At 39.2% G+C, this 21,387-nt stretch overlaps 1 protein-coding gene across 31 annotated transcripts in view; it reads left to right on the forward strand.

The window, feature by feature from the left end:
* The window catches only part of SYNJ1 (synaptojanin 1), a 51,325-nt gene that overhangs the window by 8,364 nt on the left and 21,574 nt on the right, over window positions 1-21,387 (forward strand). For 17 of the 31 annotated variants that reach the window (XM_023945742.2, XM_086883756.1, XM_086883743.1 and 14 more), the window contains exons 3-16: window positions 994-1,080; window positions 1,479-1,749; window positions 3,953-4,178; window positions 5,366-5,449; window positions 6,009-6,070; window positions 6,357-6,453; window positions 7,734-7,903; window positions 9,941-10,022; window positions 11,258-11,410; window positions 14,429-14,594; window positions 18,832-19,023; window positions 19,420-19,504; window positions 20,529-20,669; window positions 21,015-21,207. In XM_023945742.2, the coding sequence (XP_023801510.1) occupies window positions 994-1,080; window positions 1,479-1,749; window positions 3,953-4,178; window positions 5,366-5,449; window positions 6,009-6,070; window positions 6,357-6,453; window positions 7,734-7,903; window positions 9,941-10,022; window positions 11,258-11,410; window positions 14,429-14,594; window positions 18,832-19,023; window positions 19,420-19,504; window positions 20,529-20,669; window positions 21,015-21,207 (2,009 nt within the window). Of the gene's footprint in view, window positions 1-993; window positions 1,081-1,478; window positions 1,750-3,952; window positions 4,179-5,365; window positions 5,450-6,008; window positions 6,071-6,356; window positions 6,454-7,733; window positions 7,904-9,940; window positions 10,023-11,257; window positions 11,411-14,428; window positions 14,595-15,814; window positions 15,839-18,831; window positions 19,024-19,419; window positions 19,505-20,528; window positions 20,670-21,014; window positions 21,208-21,387 lie in introns of all 31 variants that reach the window. The other 14 variants (XM_023945730.2, XM_023945755.2, XM_023945770.2 and 11 more) reach the window with 2 other exon arrangements.

A 21,387-nucleotide genomic window follows, 5' to 3' on the forward strand; every position in this document is an offset into this window, starting at 1 on the left:
AATTCTAAATAAAATAGAGGTTTTTTTTTTTTTTATTCTAAATAAAATAGGGATTTTGTCTAAATGGCACAGCTAATGTGAGAGAGCACAGCAGAATGCCAGGGTACATAGGCATTAAAATTTACTCCTCTTCATGTCGTGTTCTGAGGTTTTTAGTGTGAAAGCAAGATGGTGCTGATTGTTGGTAACCACAGAACCTTGATCCCTGTAAATCCCGTGGCAAAGCTGGAATTGTTGATGTTGCCCTTCCAGTGCAGTCTCGGTCATATGCAAAAGCTCAGGATGGGTGGGATCCAGCTGCTCTGCAGCATCTCTCAGCTCTCAGGCTCGTTGGCCTGGCTGTTACAGTGCTGATGAAGGGGCTAAAGTGCACATTACTCCCAGGAGAGCAATGGCAAATATACTTTATATGACAGGGTTGTTTGCGGTTTTTTGTTGAAAACTGTCTGTGAAAACTGTGTCTTCCTAATTCATCTGAGACATGGCTTTTAAATACCAGTTTTTATATACCAGTGGACCTGCAAGTGTTTTGATCGGCTTGGAATATATGAGATAGTCTTGTTCAGGGATAATACTGCCACATCATGGTTTTATTCTTGGAGAAAAAGGGTAATTTTTTAAAATAAAGTGACATTAAAGACTAATTTTAATACAGGAGAGCATTCTCAGGCATTGTATTTTCGTGTGCTGTAGATAGTTTTTATAATAAGAGATGATGCTGTTAAAAATGTCACTGTTCTCCTTTATTATCACTTGGATTTTTGCTTTTTTTATTGCTTAAAAACATAGCATGATCATACTCTGTCACAGAATCAAACCCTCATTTTCCATTATAAAGTGCCATATGCTCATACATTTTGATTTCTTTCCAGAAGTGTCATGTAAGCACTGCTTTTGTAATCCCTCAGTATTTCGGTTTGGAGTCACTGCTCTCACTGCCGTGAGTATTATTGGGGCTTTTACAGCAGCAGATCTTTTCCTTTCTCTGCACAGCTTCTGCAGAAAAAGACACAATCAAGAATACGTACTCCAAAGTCATGGATGCATATGGGCTCTTGGGTGTGTTAAGACTGAACCTTGGTGAGTCAAATAGTAAAACTTGAGTTTTTCATTTGGGGCAGAGTACTGTGCTGCTTGTGTAAGACTGGATCTTTGCATCAGGAGCAGGGCTTATTTTTTTCTATTTGTTTGGTTTGTTTTTTTCTTTGCAGAGTAACTTAGAAGTTTGGAGCACTCCCAAAAATGAGGGAGTGGACAAAAATAACTTCTGTTTCTGCAATCCCTGTTCTTTGCAGTGTGGTTTCTTTTTTTTTTCTTTTTTTTTGTGTAGAACTTGAGAATGCATTCTTGGCATTGGTTCTTTTTGTATGTTTTTCAGGCAAACTGGGGTGGGCTTCCATGCCTCCAGCACATAAATGAATCAACATCCTACTCTGCTAAGATCCATTCTCTTACCTGAGCCCTTTCCTGTTTTGCAGGCGACACACTGTTACATTATCTGGTTCTAGTAACAGGATGCATGTCTGTGGGAAAGATTCAGGACTCTGAAGTTTTCCGAGTTACTTCCACTGAGTTCGTGTCATTGCGAGTTGACCCAACAGACGAGGATCGCATTTCAGAAGTGCGCAAAGTGTTGAACTCCGGAAACTTTTATTTTGCATGGTCTGCAACTGGCATCAGCGTAGACCTGAGTCTCAGTGCTCACCGCAGCATGCAGGAGCACACCACTACTGACAATAGGTTCTTCTGGTGAGTTCAGAATGGGTGCAGCAGGCGTTACATAGAGTAATGAATTCTAGAATAGCATCACTTGAACTCTAAGGGGAGAAGTACGTTACTAATGACAGGATGCTTTCGTGACCACTTGGGAGTTTCTTCATTGGAAGACACAGATTTTTCACTGCTTATATTGTATTTTCATCTGAACATCACCTGTGATGTTGCATTTCAGTTTGCTGCCTCTTAATTCTTCATCAGTTGTGTCAGTTTTTTAAATGGTTGTGGTTATGAAGCTTCAAAGAAAAGAAGTTACTATTTTTTAGAACAATCTGGATTCTAAAATGGTGTAATGTTTATAGATAGATTCCAAGGGGTTTACAACATATGAAAGCACTTCATAAGTTTTGTTACTCAGAAAACTGTGATGCGGCTGGTTTTGTTGAGACAGCAGGTAGGCTCTGCTGCAAAGTGCGCTTTGCTTGGCTGCTGCACTCGCTATCCTTTTACTGGATATTCTTGAATAAAGTATACGTTTTCACACACAGAATTTTTGGTGAGAAGAATACTGCTTCTGCTGATCAGCAGCCTAAATAGTGTCAGTAATGCACACTGACATATCAGAAATTCTGTTGCCTTCAGCCTTTGTTAAAAATGCTGTGTGTGTCTAGGAATCTTGGAAGGGTGCTGAAGACTTGCGTTTACACTGTTAGAACAGGTGAAAAGCTACATCTGTCCCACTCTTCTGGCCAAAATGCACCAAATGAGCTCTGGCATATGAGTCAATGCTTCTCTAGTCTTAGCTGCTACTTCGGTCAGGTAAAGAAATCTGATCAGAGTGAAGTATAAGAAAAAATTATTAAGGTAGGAAATAAGCTCAGGTCTTCAGAAACATTATTGCCTTGATGTAGGTTTATAGGGGTTGTAGAAACCTTGCTGTTTGTCTATGCATCTGAAAAAAGACTTGGCTCCCATTGATCAGTCAATGCTGCAAGGCTTGAGAAATAATGCCTGTCCAAAGAAGCTGGGCTGATTCTGACCCCTATTGTAAAACTTCAGAAGTTACCTGGTTCTGTTTTTTTCAGTAAGAACCAGTCCCCACAGGAGGTGGGTGGAATGCCCAGGTTCCAAGATCTAGAAATGTAATCTCTAAAAGTCAAGAGCAGGAAATAATTCTGCTTGTGCACTTCAGTGAGCTTTCTGGGGAATTTTCTGTACCAAACATCCAGGCTCAGAGTGCCCAGGGAAAGAATATTGTTTGCTTTCAGTGTCCTATTATAATGTACCTATATACTTAGGTTTAGGATGAAAAGGCTAAAATTAAAGAGCTTCCACCATTATAATGAGCATGCTGTTTACAATTCCAGTAGAATTTTTTGGGCAGACACGCAATCCGACATTATCCTGGAGCTTGCTTTTCATTTTTTTGTTATGCAGAAAATTTTGTTCCCTTTTTATACAAGTGAATGTTTCTGAAGACCAAAAGCCAAGCCCCACTAGAGTGAGTCGAACAAAAAATTTCACAAAACCCGAACTTACTTACTTAATACAGCATTGATTAGTGCTGCTAAATGCATAGGTACATTCAAACTGTATCTTCCTTTCATGTGAACAGCAATTGCTATTAGAGAATGATATATGGAGTATATAAAGCACCAGCACTTAACCCTGGAATTGGTGTTTATAGAAATTTGAGAACAAGTTGGCTGGGAATTTACTCCTGGAAGCCTGTCTGGTGAGCAGCATAGGGTTAGGGTGAGGTGGCATATAATGAAAGTATTCAATGTATACTGATAAGAAGTTATTTTCTAGCTTTATTTGGTGGTGGTGGGAGATTGAACAGTGCTTTACACACTACAGAAAAAGTAACCCTGTCATTGGAATTCTGTCTTGCTTTCCTAGAGTCTGCAATCTTTGGCTTCTCAAAACAAGGCTGAGCAGAGAAGTATAAACAAGCTTGGAGTGTTGTTCTTTTGCTGGGTGACAAGCAAGGGCTAGAAGGGCTTATTATTTTAAGGTCATTGAAATTCACAGCTTCACTCCATCTTCTTATTGTGCCATTTGCTATTTCAGGAACATTTAAATGAGAGTTATATCACAAAACTGTAGCATGCCTATTTTCCTGGTCTTGTTTGTGTTTGTAGCTGTAAGATGTAAGGAGTTGCTAGTTGGCTTAACAGTCTGAGCTGAATTGTAATTCCTTCTGGTTATTTAATGGTTGTTTTCTTCCTGATAGGAACCAGTCACTGCATTTACATCTGAAGCACTACGGTGTAAACTGTGATGACTGGTTGTTGCGTCTCATGTGTGGAGGAGTGGAGATCAGGACAATTTATGCAGCTCACAAGCAGGCGAAGGCTTGTCTCATATCACGACTAAGCTGTGAACGGGCTGGCACCCGATTTAATGTCCGGGGAACAAATGATGACGGTCACGTTGCCAATTTTGTTGAAACAGAGCAGGTATGTTACGCTCCAGTGCCCATTGCTTGGCTGACAAGACAGCGTAAATCCCTGTGTGGTTAGATTTTTGCTCTAAATCAACAAATCACAAGTCAAGTCTGCCACCAGCAGATATTGGAACAGTTTCTTTGATGCTAAATTAGGAAGCTAAGTAGGTTATGTAATTTGATGATCTTGGTTTTTAGTGTGGCTTATGGTCAGGGCATGCCTGGGTCTGAGTTGCAGTAGCTTAAGAAGGTGCTGAACTCCTGTGGGTGGCTGTGCTTCCCCTGAGCCCCTTGAGCTGCATGGCAGCATGTGTCACTTCTGGCCTGAGCTAATCTAAAGTAAAAGAAATGGGCAAAAGGGATTTTTGTTAAATACCGAAACACCAGTACCTTGTGGCTCAGGAAAGATAAAAGCGTTCTACTTTGCACAGCTCCTCTGAAAGGCGGCTTGTAAAGCCACTGTCATTCTGCTGCCTTGGATTTCATAGCTCTGCCCTCATTATACAGAAATAGGAGAACCTGCTGAATCTTTCTTTGCTGGCTTTCCTTGGCTCACTTTCCATGGTAGCCTATTCCCAAGGGGCTGTACCTGCTGCTGTGTTCATGCTCCTAGGTTTCTTTGGCTGACACCATCCAGAACGCAGGTGACTGAAGGAAGACTTCGTGCAGGAAGGGCTCTTCTTTTACAGCACCAGTTTCAGGAGTTAATCAGAACACTCTTAAGTTTCATAGTGTGTCAATGTCACTGAATGGCTGTAGCGTGTTACTCCACTTCAGTTTTCCTTTCCTGTATACTTCATGGACCGTGTTACGTTGGTTTCTGGTGCATAAGATCTGTATTAGTGTTCTCATGAGTAGGCTGCATGGTGATTTTCCGTGCATTGGTGTTCATATTAACTGTTCCTGCAGGAAAGTCTTACCAAGGTGTTTGAAACATCTTACTCCTACTGCAGGAGTTACTCAGGCCCAAAAAATAAAAGTTGTGTTTCCTTACGTGATGTGAACTGTGGTTCTGCAAGGGAGCAAGAGAGTGACGGAACTTTTCGTAGGAATTGTTCAGAGTCTCAGAAACCATATTTTAGCTTGTAGTGTGGAATATGTAATACATACATATATTTTATTTGCTCCAAGTATAGTTAAGGCTAAAAATTCTAAAAGTTTACATTGTGATAATTATTAATACTGTGCTTTCCTTAACAGGTGATATATTTGGATGACTCTGTGTCATCTTTCATACAGATTCGAGGATCTGTTCCATTATTTTGGGAACAGCCAGGACTGCAGGTATGCAGGAGATAGATTTAATTATACATTATAATTCTTATTCATGTCCTTTTAAACATCATCTACTAACCTTTGGGCTCTTCTGCACAGTTGCCTGTGAGGACGAGGTGATCCTTTGGGAGCACTTTGGTGCTGTTATGACTCCCCAAGACTGCTCCTCTCAAGTCTAAAAGTTGCTTTGCACACTACTTGAATGTTTATTCTTTTTTCCACGTCTTCTCTTTTAAGTTCTTTTTTCTCTTTTAAATGGGTTATCTAAGGGCATCCAAAGAGACTGTTCTCTTCTGAGTTCTTCCTGAGGAGAAGTCTTTTCAAGAAGTCAGTAAGGATCAAGAGTTACTGTAATAGTATTTCGTCATAATATTCTTGGAAGAGGGACTGATTCACTAACTACTACTGTGACACATTTTTTTACAAGAAAGGTTAAAAGAAGTTTGTGCCTTACAGGGACTCTAGGCTCTTTAGACATACCAGCATTTTGCAGCAGAACTGCTGAAACATTTACATGCCTTTTTCTCAAAACAAGATTTTGGTAAACAATGTAATCTTGGTGTTGCAGGTGGGATCCCATCGTGTCAGGATGTCAAGGGGTTTTGAGGCGAATGCACCAGCTTTTGACAGGTAAAAAGCATCTAAAGTTTTTGCTAATGCACTACAAACCTCTGGTGAGTTCTGCTGCATCACAGAGATGGGATTTGCTATTCCAAATGGGAGGCTTTGTCTGTACAAATGTGGGATTCAGCAGAGCTGGGAACTTCCCGGGGATTGCTTATGCCTTTCAATGCTTTGTTGGAAAGGGTGAATAAAATTTCTCTTGAATACTTTTCACCTTCTCAGTGTTGCAGGTGTTGCTGTTAATTTTCTGTGTGCCAGAAGATGACTGTGGATTTTTTTCTTCTGTTAACAGGCATTTCCAAACCCTTAAAAATTTATACGGCAAGCAAATTATTGTAAATTTACTTGGGGCAAAAGAAGGGGAGCACATGCTCAGCAAAGCTTTCCAGGTGAGTATGACAGTTCTTTCACTGTGCATATCCTTGGAATTTGCTTGTTTGCAGTGAAGCTTTTATATAGCCTTTGGAAACCAAACCTCCAGGTATGCTGTGCTCTGGGAACTAAAATTTGGTTTATCATAACAGCACTGCTTAAGATGCACAACGTGAAATGAATTGTTTAAAGTTCTCTGCGTAATTTGTGTTTGATTCTGTTCTGTTTGTGATTGGTTACTGTACTGGAAAATTATAACAGCAATGTAGACAGTGTAGACAGAGGGATTTTAAGTTATTTTCATATTTCATGCTTACTAGTGTCTTATTGAAAACACAAGTCTTTTCTACGCTATAAAATTGATGCATAAATACATTATGCTTTATGATATGCTTAATGCTGTGATGTTTCTTTTAAGGATATTTCTTTTGAAATTGATGGATATATCCCTTAATTTATTTTTTTTCCAATACAACTTATCAATTTAAATATGGAGCTGCTTCATGATTAGCAGGAAATAATTGGTTCAGAAGATGTTAACTCTAAGTGGGTGATCTCATTAATTCCCACTGGTTAGTTTAAAAGAAAACCTCACATTGCAGTTCATAAATACCAACTATTCGAGGAGTTCTGTCTGAAGCCAGAGAACATGTTGGTAGCCAGCCATCTGTTATTTCCCTCTCCCTTTTCCCTCTGTATCATAGTAATTGAATAGCTTGGGGCGTTCACTGGAATATTTACTGTATCCAGCTCTTATAGTAGGAGACAGGAGTGTTCCTAGATGTGCATCGATACCCAGGGCTTTGCCAACAAACATTCTGTGGGCACTTATGGGTTTTTCAGGGAGTATTAGGGAAGCTTTTGCTCCAGCCACTCTCCACAGCAACCTAAATAATTTGGGTGGGTTTTTTGTCAGTAGTAGATGATGAAGTGTTTACCCAATCCCCATTGCTGATCGGCACGTCAGTGACTGTTGGTGAACAGCAAAAAGGGGTTTTGCTGAAACAGCCTTTAGCAAGTGAAGGCATTTTTACAGCAGAAGATGCCATAGGCTGCCTTGGTGACCCCTGGGGTAGTAAGGAAAAATCTGACTTTGTGACAAGGAAGACAAAAATACATGTGAAATATTAATCAGTTCTGAGTGATTTGTTTCAATGGTGATAAAAGTTGTTTCATTTTACCTGAAAGAAAGCTAATAAAACAACTTCTAAAATATTTGTATTCTCTTTTTTAGCTCCTGCTTCTGTATGTTCAGGTACTGGTATATTTATATTTTTTTTTCTGTTTACAATGCCAGAGCCATTTGAAAGCATCTGAACATTCAGCTGATATCAAAATGGTGAACTTTGACTATCATCAGATGGTTAAAGGTGGAAAGGCAGAAAAACTACACAGTGTGCTTAAACCTCAAGTCCAGAAATTCTTGGAGTGTGGATTTTTTTATTTTGATGGAAAGGAAGTAAAAAGGTTTGTATGTGTAACTTCCGTACATTTCCTCAGATTGATTTGTGGTGCCTGAGATGTGTTTCACCCCTCAGCAAGAAGATAAGAGAAAGAATGTTGCCTCTGTTATTGTGGTTTTAGTGTTTCCTGGGTGATCCTTAACAGCTAAAATACAAGTCACCTCTGTTTTACTCTGGTAAAATCTTGTCTCATTCTGTGTATGCTCTAAAAATCTCTGAGGAAGATCTCTGTGAGACATTCAAGGGGTAAGAATTAATTTCAGGCCTTTGACCTCAGGATTTTGTGAAAAATGGTCAATAGTCCTTTTTCTAGTGGGCAGCCATGTGGAATTAATGACTGTTTTTCCATCTTCCTGCATAACATGCTGACTATTTCCCTCAGTGATGGAACATACCATTTTCTGTGTCTTGTAAGTGATCGTGTTCAGGGCAGTGTTTTTGAATGATTTTGGATCCTCCATTTGAGAAATTGCTTTCTCTCAAAGCAGGATTGATATCCATGTTTCCTGCTCTTCTCTGTACTTATTCCTGATTCCTGGAGCAAAAGCTGTGCTTCTTTCAGCAGGAAAAAAGAAGCAGGGATAGAAGTAGCCAACATTCCTTCTCTTCTCCCTTTCACACTCTTCCTCCTTTTAACTAATGCAGAACAAAGTGCTGAGTGATGTTCTCCCTGAGAAAGAGTTGCTGAATGATGAGGGGATGTGTCGCCCTGGAAATTGAAACCTTCTGATAATGTTTTCATAGTTTTAGTTACTTTCCCATGAAAGTAACATAAACATAAGCTGTTTATCACATTCCTTCTAAGAAACGTATTTTGATGAACGTTTCTCATGACCAGTGTGCTTGGGAAGGTGGTAACTTGATCATCCAATCCCTGGTCATTGTCGAGAATCTGTAAATACTGGAGTCAGAGAATAAAGGCACTGTTTTTTGTTCTGACACTTGGAGATGTTTGTGTGAATTATTTCGTGTCCTCTAGCAACAGGGATGAGCTACAAAAAGCTTTAAAAGGCATTATTTTTTTTAATTGGGGGATTCAAATAATGACATCACAAATCAAAATGCAACAGACCGAAAGCAAAAAAAAAAGTTGTAGCTTTGACAGCTCAAAGACTTGTGTTAATAAAAGATACAGTTATAATGCTTGTGAGTTTGTGGACCATCTCCTTTGGGAAATATCAGGCTTTTTGCTTTGTATTTCAAATCAAATCAAATGCCAAGATAGTAATGCTAAAAAAAGTAATCCTGAAGAAAGTTCTTCAGAACTTGCTACAGTTTTTGGTTAGGTCTCTAATCAAAGGTGCTGAAACCATACTGTCTTTGATGGACAATGTGTGTAGTGGGAATGACAAAAGTAAGGGATAAATGTGTGTCCTTGGGAGAGTCCTTAGAATTTTGTACACGTATCTGAGGAAGTAGCACATGGATGTTGCTTAACATGATCCTTTTGAGAGCTTTCTTGCAGGAGTTACTGGGCTTCTGAAGGAAGCGGAGCAGTTCTGAGTGCTTGAGGGCCTCAAACGTCCCGTGAGCTAAAGGGGAGAGGCTTGTTTTTCATTTTTATGAGCAAGTAATGAGGTGTTGGCATTGACTTAAGTTACATCACAAATTCTTGTTACTTTTAGTTAAATAAAATTTGAGAATTGTCTCTACTTTTTTTTCTTCTTTTTCATTTTTGTTGTAACTAAGAGTTATTTCTCCCTGAGGTTTTTTGGAAGTGTGTTAGTTGAGTTGTTTGCAAAGAAACCTTAATCTTGCATAACACTTTCACCAAGCAAGCAAGGACGATTGGGAGAAACTGAAGCAGAAAGACTAACATTATTTGCAGAAAATGACTGAGCTGTGCTCAGTGAGCACTTGAAGCTCACCCTCTGTTGCTGCTGACACCTTTATAAATGTCCTTGTGGAGCAGGAAGGTTGCACTGACAATGCCTTGATTTACTGCTCTGGTTCAGATCTCCCTGTCCCTGCCTCTGTTGAGGAGATGTGTGTTAAAGGAGTTATTGCAGTTGTTTTCCCTCTCCTGTTGTCCTTGGCACAGATCCCAGAGCGGCACTGTCAGGACCAACTGCTTGGACTGTCTGGATAGAACAAACAGTGTGCAGGCTTTCTTCGGCTTGGAGGTAGGAAACCCACACCCAGCTGCTGTCTCTGGGGCACTTTGGCTGTAAAAGCAGTGGCACTTTCCTAGGAAGGGTGAATGAACTTTTTCTGTGTGGATTTCTAGTGTGAGCTGTTTCTTGTTTTGACTTCCAGAGAGAAGATGTTCAGCATGTTTGAAAATGAAAAAAATATGGGTGCTATAAGGTCAAACCTAGGAAAATTATCATCCTTCTGTTTTCTGAATTTCATTTAGTTAAAATGCTCCTCTTAAGAGAAATTTCTGTGAGAACTTACGAGGCATTGGTTGTAGAACAGACATATCTGATTCTGGAATATGTAGTGCTTGGCTACTGCATTAACGCAAGTTTTCTATGGCATAAGAATATCTTTTTACACTCTTGATGTGTAGAGCACTTACATGTCAAGCTTAGCTATGTAGTTCTGTTTTTTCCTTTCGTATCCTTTCAAGAACTGCATAAATACAACTTATTTTTAAAAAACAAGTGTGCCAGATTTTTCAGTAATGAGAATTAAATTATTTCAGCTAAAGTGTGAGAGCTAAAAGCATAAAACTAATTAATAAGAAGGGAATTGGTTAATCCTGAAGAACTGCTGACTTAATTTTCAAATTCTACTAAGTGATAGACATGACTTCTGACTTTATTTAACACAGTAGATACTTAAAATAGTAGGTACTGAACCCTAATGATGACGCCCTAAAATTATAAGAGCAATTCTAAAATTTCTAAAACTTCTTGTATATTTCTTCTTAATTTTGATTTACATGTTTCCTTTTATATCTTTGTTGATTCCTACCCAACCTTCAGAATTTTGCCTTTGTCAGTCTATAATTTGAGACTCCTTCTTGCTGCCAGATACCCTAAGGTTTTAAAGATTTTTAAAAGCTCTTGAAAATAGCTTTTGTGTTTAGTTTGGTGAATTTTAAGATGAAAACATTTACCAATCAGCTACATTTTTTTCCCCTGTACTACTACCTATCTTCAAAGGAAAACGAAGTGTTGGTGCTAAATTACACGTATGATGCAGGTTTTCAAGCATATGCTGACAGTTTGCTCAGAATGATACATATAAACCCAGGATCTATGGGGTTTTATGCATATATGCTAAAAAATAGGATGTTCCTTTTAAGAAATGTATTTAAAGTGGGGTTGGTGGGTTTGGGGTTTTTTTTTTGCTTGTTTTCGTTTGGTTTGTTGGGGAGTTTTTTTGCTAATGGCATCTTCACCTGTTCCAGATGCTAACAAAACAGCTGGAGGTATTAGGATTAGCTGAGAAGCCTCAGTTAGTTACTCGCTTTCAGGAAGTTTTTCGATCCATGTGGTCTGTGAATGGTGATTCTGTCAGTAAAATTTATGCTGGAACTGGAGCCCTTGAAGGAAAAGCAAAGGTAAAGTACATCTTCTCAAGTGCTTTAGCAGTGTTCAGTATGGGTTTTCATAAATTCTGTCATTAATCTAGCAATGATGAGATTTTCTCTTTAAAAAATGTGCTCTTTATAATCATAAAAGAATCCCAAACAAAACTCAACCAACCAGAAAAATTAACTTAAAATGGTTGGTTCTGTTGATAAGCAGGTCATGTGTCTGTATATCCCTTCCTAGCCATGCTCCTGCATCCCACATAACCCCATTCTGTATGAAAGGATAAGGCTGAAATCTTCATAGCTCAGAAAAATATATATGCAAATCAGCTTTAGTTTCTTTGAATATTTTTACTTTCCTTTCTGTACCTCTCCTGCTATTATTTCACTTCCATTCACTATATTTCCTGTTCAAGTGTGTTTGATGGGACGTTGCTCATGTTTTAGTGTTTAATAGTGTTAATACTAATCTAATTGTAGCCTGGTGGGTTTTGTTTGTATGTTTGTCCAGCTTTTTAGTTTTGCAGTTACTGAAAAAAAACCAAATTTTGTTTCTACTCTGCTTTCTAACACTGTGAGAACAGTTCTGTGCTCCATGACAGTGCAGTGTTTTAATTCAACTTGTTTTGTTTGGGTTGATGCCTGAGTTGTTCCCATTTTCTCCTGCTGTCTTTTAGTTTTTTCCTCACAATGTTGCTTTTTTGTTTCCCTAATCCTGTCCCTTGCCTGGTGATACCTGTCAAGACAAATGTTGACCCGTACCAATTTTTGCCCTTAGTTCCTTCAAGAATGTCTTTTCACACTGTTCTTTCTGCTAAAGAATGTGCTGCTTCTCAGTCCATGTTATGTCCTATGTACTCATAGCCAGCTGTTTTGGATTTTCCGTCATTTGTTCATTCACACTCTGTCAGGGTCCTTCTCTGCTCATGTAGGAGGTATCACATCAAAATACATAAAAACAAAAGAATCAAATAAATGTATTGCTTATTCTGCCCTTTGACTGGTGCATGCAAGACTTCTTCATTTGGGAATTGCTTATATTTTACTGTAGAGTGGAATTTGATTCAAGATGTTTAGTTATATTTTCTTACAAAAATGTCACCTAAACTGCCAGGAAAACTGCAGTAAGTATTTTATGGAGTGTCTCCCCTTGTCTTGACTTTCTCATTCAACCTTCTTTGTTCCTTTTCCTAAGTTAATAGTTATCTGTGTCATCTAGTTAATTTGGCTTTTCTTTTTTCTTTTCTTTAAAAAAAAACACTTTTAAAAATGCATTTAATGTATTTACTTTTCCATTTTTAATGTTTAAAACACAGAGTAGATGTCCTGGTATCAGTTTGTTTAACCACAACAGTACATTTACTCTGCCATCTTTGGAATACTTCTGGATCCCTGCCCTGGGACAACTCTAATTAGTACCACATCTCATAAATCAAACATCTCTGACATGAGTCCCATCTATTCAAAGAGGATCTTTAATGCTTACAAAGCCATACAATACTTGCTCTTGTTTCAATTAAAACTGGCTCAGTATGTTTTTGAGTACTTTAATGAAGTTTTTAAGTTGCATTCTCACTTCTCAAATGAAAAGTTTGATGCCTGAAATTGTTCCATTTCCTGCTTGTCAGTTTGATTCTTGAAAGCCCAAGAATATTTAGAAGTAAAAATATAGAAAGTTCACATAGGAGAAAATTATTTTAACCTTAAGTGTGTTAATATACCTTTCTCTACTGAAACCCAGTTTTTTTTCAAGTATTATAATACTCATTACATCTAACTCCTTACCTGCTCTTTCTTTTGCTTTCTCGGGGTTCCTTTCAATTAATTGCCTGATATGTGAATGGTGAGTGTGGTTTTTTGGATCATCAGTTGTACGTTGTCTGCCAGGAAGGGAGTACATCCTATCAAAATCCTGTTGCAATAGGGTGCTCCCTGCAGCTCATCCCCATAGTCTGCCAAAGTCACTTAGCCTTGCCAAAAGATTAGCTTCTGTCTCACTGTCTACTACCATTCATAGAATTAAATCCTAGCGTAGTTTTGTTAAGCTTTTGCATTCTTTCCACATGCATTTAAGAGGCTTTCATGGACAATGCAAGCTGTAAACTTGGGAGTATTTCTTTATAATAGCACAATCCCTTGCAGCATCCCTGATGGATCACAGTCTGTATTTCACATACCTGCAGCAGTGTGTGTTCACAGACACCTCACAGGCAAAGCACATGCAACAACGTGTAAGCAGAAAGGTGTTTCTGTATGCCCAAATTAACACTGCCAGGTTTGGAATCGAGTATGCAACTGCATTATGTGTTAGCTGTATTATCCTTGAGGTGCTTGTGGCCCCAGGGTACGTCTGCATCAGCAGCACGTTTTTCTGGAAACTCTTGTTTAGCCCAGGTGGGTGGACACTGTTACTCTGGGTTTCGGTTCAGAGTGTGCAGAGACAGTGTCTGGGTGTGTCTGTAGCTATTGATTAGTGTCTGTGTTCCTTCTGGGATGCTGCATGGGACTTGCATGTTATTTCAGCAAATTGGGGGGGGGGGGGGGTGGGGGGGTGTCTTAAGTCTAAGCTCTCTCTGTTTTTAACATGGATATTCCAGAATGTGAGTTCTGAGCTCCTAAGTGCATAAACATATACGTTCATGTATCATGGCATTTGGACTTGAGTGCTTGCTCATCTCTCACTATTTGGGGAAAAGCCCAAAATCTCTGTCATGGTCTAAACATGGCACTATATCAAATTAATTTTTAAAGGCCTAGGGTTTAGGGAAAAAAAAAAAATTCCCCTCACTGCAGTATTTAATTTTACCTAGTTTAATTTAAATCTGCTTGTTAGATATGCCTTGTAGGTATTACTGTGTTTTTTGGGGGTGGGGGGAAAGCACGTGCAGCACAATAGGCTCAGATGACTTGATTTAACACTTAAAGAAGAAAATTGCCTTAGCCCTTAAAATCATTAACACAGTTTACATATATCTACTGAATATTGCCAATGTATTGTGAGCAGTGTCCGACATAAAATATTTTATACATGTTCCTCCCTAACAGGCTGGAAAGCTGAAGGATGGTGCTCGTTCTGTGACCAGAACGATCCAAAATAACTTTTTTGATAGCTCCAAGCAGGAGGCGATTGATGTTTTGTTATTGGGAAATACCCTAAATAGTGATTTAGCAGATAAAGCACGGGCTCTCTTAACCACCAGCAGTTTACGCGGTATGTGTCTTTCAGGATTTTAATCTCTGATAACTATTTGGTGTAAGAAAGCTGTATAGAGTTTGTTTTCAAAGCACTGTTGGAAAGTATAAATGTTCTTTTGTGTTCTCTTGGCTTATTAAAAAATGAAAGTTACTTCTGCTTTACTAATAGTGCCGAACTAATGTTCTGCAGAAATTGCTTTACCTGTTTGTGATTTGTGGGTGAAGTTCTGCATCAAAACTAGAGAGAATTCAATAAGAAACCTTGCTTGTGCAGAGAAGCCACATGAGTCCTGGGGGTTTGGTACCAGGAAGGTGGTTACCCTCATGAGAGCATTGCCCAGCATCCTGCATCCCCAAAGAGGTGTAGCCTCCAGGATCCCCAGGATTGCAGTCAGTCCCAGCTTCTGCACGTCTGGTGGACAGGAAAATAGTGAGTCAGTCGTGGGGCTGTATTCAGTCCTGTCCTGGGACATTAAAAATACAGGAGCTCATATTTGGGCAAAGAGAGAACTTCAAATTTGAGTCTTCTTTCCAGGATCCCAGGTAATAATGTTCTGAGTTACTGCAATTTTTAGGGATTTATAACATTCTTAAATTTTCCTTTTCATTTTTTTTTCTCCCCCTGGACACACCTTAACCTAGAATGTGGAAAAATGTCAAACCTTCAGTGCAAATCTCTGGCTCAAGAAGAAAACTATGGCCCAGTTGTAGTCTTCATTTCAGGGGTCCACATCTTCATCCAGTGTGGAGTCTGAGGGAGTGGTTCTGTCCCATTTGTTTAGCACAAGGTTTCACATTATTGTGACTTTTCTTATATCTGAAACCTGGTAAATCGGCCTCACCTTAAAATTGGTTAAAATTTGTTTTCATTTCTTCTCCACTTTTTCTGGGAACACAAGGTATCCTTTCCGCATTTGCAGCTCCTGACAGCTGAGGAGCATAAATCCCTCTTCCCTGAAATCTCTCTGTATTCTCTGCTAGGTGGCAAGTTAACCAGTGGGGTACTTCAACATGTGTGAATGCATTATTAATAAAGGCGGAAAAAATAATTTGCTAATCCTGTTGTGAAACTTGGTAGATTTTGCAGCATAAAACATGTGCTTTAACTGATGCAAATGGTTATATGTAATAAATTGTGTATTAACAGCATGTTTTCTCACACATTGCTGGAAAATCCTAAAAAACAGTAACTTATTTGACTAATCTTTTCTTGTTTCCCTCTTACTGCATCCGTAGTTTCAGAGCAATCATTACAATCAGGTATAGTATAGTACAGTAAAATAAGCTGTAAATACCTGACCAGCTGTTGTCGTCCTCTGGCTTTTCTTGTGTCTGTTTGTGTAATATTCGGCTGTGGGCTCACATTTTCCTGATGGTGTTTGGATCTGGTATTCCTGTGCCCTAACATCCTTTAATTCAAGAAAAGCGGGAATATAAGAGGTGAAAAATGTTGCAGTTGAGCTTGGGTGCAAGTTAGGAAATGAGGTAATCAGTTTGCGGGGGTTTATTTTTTCACATGCTCAGGCTGTAAAGGAATTTTCCTTTTATCTGCTTTGGAGGCTTCTGTATTTTTGCTTTGTTTAGGATAAGAGGTGAAATTCTTCAGTACAATTTGTAATTTCATCTTACTGCTGCTAGAAGGCTCCATTTGCTTGTGTTCTTGCAGGGAACTTGTCAGCTGTGCAGCACTTCATGTTCTTGTTCCCAGAAACCATTATTTAAAATAAAATATTGCTAATGCTCTTCTATTCAGATTTTACTGTGTGTTGAGCAAATTTAAACAGCCCTTACATTTGCCAGTTTTGCTTTTCCTGCATGTGTTTTACTCTACCTATTTAACTCTTAGTAAATGAAATCTGAGTCACAAGTAATGTATGTCTGAAATTAGGTGATTCACTGGCATTTTGTCAGTGTAACCAGGTGCTTATTGGAATGACTGGTCACACTCTCACTGATGGTATTACCTTCGATCTTATAAATCTGGAAGAAGAGCCAACTATTTTTATATATTTATATATTATTGTTGTTTGTATTATTTATGTCTAATTTTTATTATTTATTAGAATGCCTATTTTTGTAAGAGTTATAAATCAGCTATTTTTTAGCATTTCAGGGTCTCACCTGGATCCTACATGAATTTGAATGTTGCAGTAAAACAGTTCCATCAAATTCCAACAGTTCCATTCAGTTGCACAGATTATCCCAAACAGAATTAAATTAAAACTCCCTTTGTAGAACTGATTTCCAAATTTCTGTTTGCCTAGTAAGAGCAGCAGTCAAAGTATTTTTTGCTGCAAATAACAGAAAATGTAGCTGATTTGATTTCCGATGTTGTAGAGTGAGGCACAATTTTGCTGTAAAGATAAATAGCTAGAAATATGTGGGAAAATCATAGTTTCAGGAGCTCTGAAAACCACTTGGCTCACTCAGTATTTTGGAAAGCAACAGAAATTTTTATTTTTAATTACTCGCATTTATTAAAAGAGTCATTCTACAATTTAGGAAGACTGCTAGTTTAAAGATATGAATTCTTTCTTTGTAATAAGCTTATTGTCAGTTCAATTCTAAAGTTAGAGTCTAACCTGGTGAGGCTTTTCACATTAGGGTCTCATAACAACATCAGGAGTTAAATAGGCAATAATGAAATTTTGCAGCTTTTCTTAAAAGCTGCTCTGTAGCAACTGAATGATTTGGAGTAACTAAAATGAAGCTGAAATGAAGCTAAATTTTCAAAAGAAAATGATGGAACCTGAGATGAGAAATGTCCAAACTCTGCTCTTTAACTTGCTCTGAGTGCTGCAGAGGCTCATTTCTGCAGGCCTGCACAGCTGCCTATGGTGCTGGTTTGGGTTCCTGAGGTACAGCCAACCCTTTGGATGATTTGGGTTTTTAGATGTGTTGTGGCTGCAGCATTCCTGGGGTTGTTTCCCTTCAGCCTTGACGTAGCTCCTGTCCTCCACCCTCCGTGGCCTTTTGGGTGCGTGCTGGACTTCCTGGCTGGAGTCACCTAGGGTGTGGGCCAGAAGCAGACCCCGTATCTGGCTCTCACTTGGAGGGCTCAAGTATCCTGTCAGCTCCTTGCTGTTTTCTAGACTTCATTTGCCTAGATTTTGATGAAGAAAATATGATCCCAAGAACTTGGAGCAACCCAAGTAGACACCAACCAGTTCATTGTCTTTTCTATGTGGTTGGCCCATTTATGGATGCATGGTTTGTTCAGCAGGGAAAGCATTCACAGCCAACAAACACAATTTACTTTCTTCTCTTGCTTCCGCTTTTTTCCAAACCCAGTAGGGATAGAGAATACCTGATTTTTGTTTTAACTGGGTAGCCAAGATGGCAAAATTAAGACAGCAGCAGCTCACTAATCATCTTATTTGGGGAATTTAAATGAAAATATTGTTCCAAGGAACTGACTGTTTTTCAAGACTGCAAAAAGTGAAGGGAAGAATTCCATCTCATATTGTTTATATTTTCTTTTGGAGTCTGATAACCATGAGAACATTCAAAATAGGTAAATTAATGTAACTTAATATAACTTAGGTAAAGTACCTGACTATTGAATCAGCTTTTTTCTTTCTGTGTTTCTCACAATATCCTTTACATATGGGTTGTACCTCTCTCTTCATCTGGCAGATAAAAACAAGGCACAGGGAAAGGCTGATGGGACAGAGAAGTGAGTTTAATAATTTTGAATCCCAGCTTACTGTCCTCACTAAAGCAGCTCTTTAGGAATTCAACTGACCTAAAAATACTTCAGATTTGTGGCTTAAATAGATGTATTCTGATATGATAATGTACCTTCTCTATTTTAGTACTTGTAGTTTATCAGCAACTTTTGCACTTCCAGAAATTATATAATATCTGCACGTTGGTTCTGTAACAGAGATTGGATTTCATAAATTTAGTCTGTGAGAATCAGGTAGATATCCTTGTTGATATGTACAAAAAACGATGATTTCCTTAGAGACTCATGGATGAGATGAAAGAAAAACAGGTATTTATAAAACATGGGAATAGTTTCCTTCATGTATTATTTCTCTCTATATAATTTTGAGCAAATTGCTGCTGTTTTTCAGTCAGTGTCTTACCCACACAAGTAATCTCTCTAAGGGTACTTTCCCCTGGGAAACCTGCATTCTTTGCGCTTTCACAGTTTAACTTTGTCTGTGCACATACATTGGAAAGATCTCGCTGCTAAGTTTTCTGAAACACTTGCTATAAAAGTAATGTCTTTTCAAATGTTTTTGCAGCATCTGTAAAAGTACTGAAGAGCATGTGTGAGAATTTCTATAAGTATGCAAAACCAAAAAAAATCCGAGTCTGCGTTGGGACATGGAACGTTAATGGGGGGAAGCAATTTCGAAGTATTGCCTTCAGAAATCAAACCCTCACTGACTGGCTTCTGGATGCACCAAAGTTAGCTGGGATCCATGAATTCCAAGGTAGGATTTGTGTTCTGTCATTTCTTTTTATTTTTTTATTTTTGAAAACACGGATTTTTCTAAGTAGATCACAAACATTGAAACAGGTATCACAGAAGCATAGAACTGTGTAGGAAGGGACCATAATGATCCAGTTCCACCCCCTGCCATGGCAGGGATACCTTCCACTGCCCCAGGCTGCTCCAAGCCCCATCCAGCCTAGCCTTGGACACTTCCAGGGATCCAGGGGCAGCCACAGCTGCTCTGGGCACCCTGTGCCAGAGCCCTGCCAACCTCACAGAGAAGGATTTCTTTCCAAGTAAGGAATTTCTTTCTTAAAATGAACATATATATATGGGGTCTTGATTCTTAAGTTAATTAGAAACAAGAAATAACTTTTTGCCTATTTACCCCAAGATCGCAAAAACAAACCCGTGGACATATTTGCCATTGGATTTGAAGAAATGGTGGAGTTAAATGCAGGAAACATTGTGAATGCCAGGTGGGTGATCCAATCCACACAGTACTAGTTTGGCTGATAATTGCCTTTTTCAAGTCATATGTTATTTAAAGTTCTGGTTTCTCCAGTCCTTGCAATGTTCTTCAGTTCCTGTGTCTTGTATTGCTGGGAAAAGCAAATCCTGTGAAAATCTTTCCAAAAGCATGTCTTGTTGGTGTGCCTTTAATTATCAGGTTGTGATCTGTATGAAGGAAGGCTTTGTTCCATACTGTTAGTTTTCACTGCCATTCCATGTATTGCATGCATATATTACTGGAGTTGGGATTTTTCACTCCTAGCAGACTGGTTTATGGAAATACATTTTTCCCAGTGGTGGGTGATACCAGTGATAAATGTGTGTGTAGTCCTAGGACCACATTCCCTTTGTCCATTGTTTCCTCTGCCTGCTTTGCATGTTTCCTGGTGTTAGGGAAGGTTGAACTCATTGAGGAGAGCACCTAAAGCCTATAATGCTGTAGCCCTTGTGCAGATTTTTGTCTTTTGGGTACCACGTGTCAGCTTGTCATCCCCTAATTTCACCCTTTGTATAGTTAATGCTGTTTCCAGGCCTCATAATTTTCATTCCTACTCGGTGCTGGCTCTGAAAACCATAGTGTAGTTAGGTCTCTAAGCATGTTTCTTTATCTAAGACTGTGGACACCTGTTTTCCAATATTGACTGAGCTCTGGGCTTAGGAAGTAACTCTCTAAAACAATTCTTAGGTTTTGCTTCTCTAGTCTAGGTTCATAAGTACAGCAAAGATAGCCATGGCTCCTAAAGTTGTCTGTGGTGTTGGGAAAAGTGAGGCAGGATTTGTAGAGGTTGAATTTGAAACCATGATGTCATGACAGTCTAGAGCCTGTGTCTCTGCTGGGAGGCATTTGAGCACCATTCCCAACTTGGCTTTGTTTTACCGCCTCAAGGTTTACTTGAGGTTCTTGGATGTAGCTTAGTCAGCTCAATCACCAGCTAGAAACCTGCTCAGTTTGGTTTATTTCCTACCTGGTGTTTTTAATCTCACTGCCAGCACGACGAATCAGAAGCTCTGGGCTGCTGAGCTGCAGAAGACCATCTCCAGAGATTACAAGTATGTGCTGCTGGCTTCAGAGCAGCTGGTGGGCGTCTGCCTCTTTGTGTTCATCAGGCCCCAGCACGCTCCCTTTATCAGGTCAGTGAGTACAGCTGGCTCCAGCTTGGGTCACCTTCAGCTTGCCTTGTGTTGGAAGATAACACCCAAACAGCCTGAGAGCCATGTGGGGCTCTGAAAGAGCTGTTCCACCTTCTTTTGAGGTAGTTGTTTAAGTTCTTTTATCCTAGTTTTTAACTGCCTCGTTGGTCACCCAGAGAGCTTGAAAAGCTGAGGTTTTTTCTTGTTATTGCTCAGTGGCTGTTGGAACTTTTTTTAACTGGCCCTATGTCTGGGAGAACAGTGTGTCCCTCCTAACCCAGTGTCACACTCAGAGCCATCTGTGCCAGGCTCCTGGAAGTTTTAATAGTTGTTTCACTATTTCAGGGATGTTGCTGTCGATACTGTCAAGACTGGCATGGGAGGAGCCACTGGGAACAAAGGTGCAGTGGCCATTCGGATGCTGTTCCATACCTCCAGCCTTTGCTTTGTGTGCAGTCATTTTGCTGCAGGGCAATCCCAAGTCAAGGAGAGAAATGAAGACTTCGTAGAAATTTCTCGCAAGCTTGGCTTTCCAATGGTAAGCATGGTGTTCAAATTCCATAACAAATGAAAAGTGAAACCCTTGGAGGTCCAGCAGTGTCATCCTATCTCCATTTGCATTTTTCCCCTCCCCAGATTCCCGTGGAAATCAGATTTCCTTGGGTTAGAGATCTGAGATAATTGAGTTCCCACAATGTTTATTAAAATAAAACACTGC

The sequence above is a fragment of the Cyanistes caeruleus genome, chromosome 3 (genome assembly GCF_971803275.1).
Source record: "Cyanistes caeruleus chromosome 3, bCyaCae1.hap1.1, whole genome shotgun sequence".
In the NCBI taxonomy this organism is placed as follows: domain Eukaryota; kingdom Metazoa; phylum Chordata; class Aves; order Passeriformes; family Paridae; genus Cyanistes; species Cyanistes caeruleus.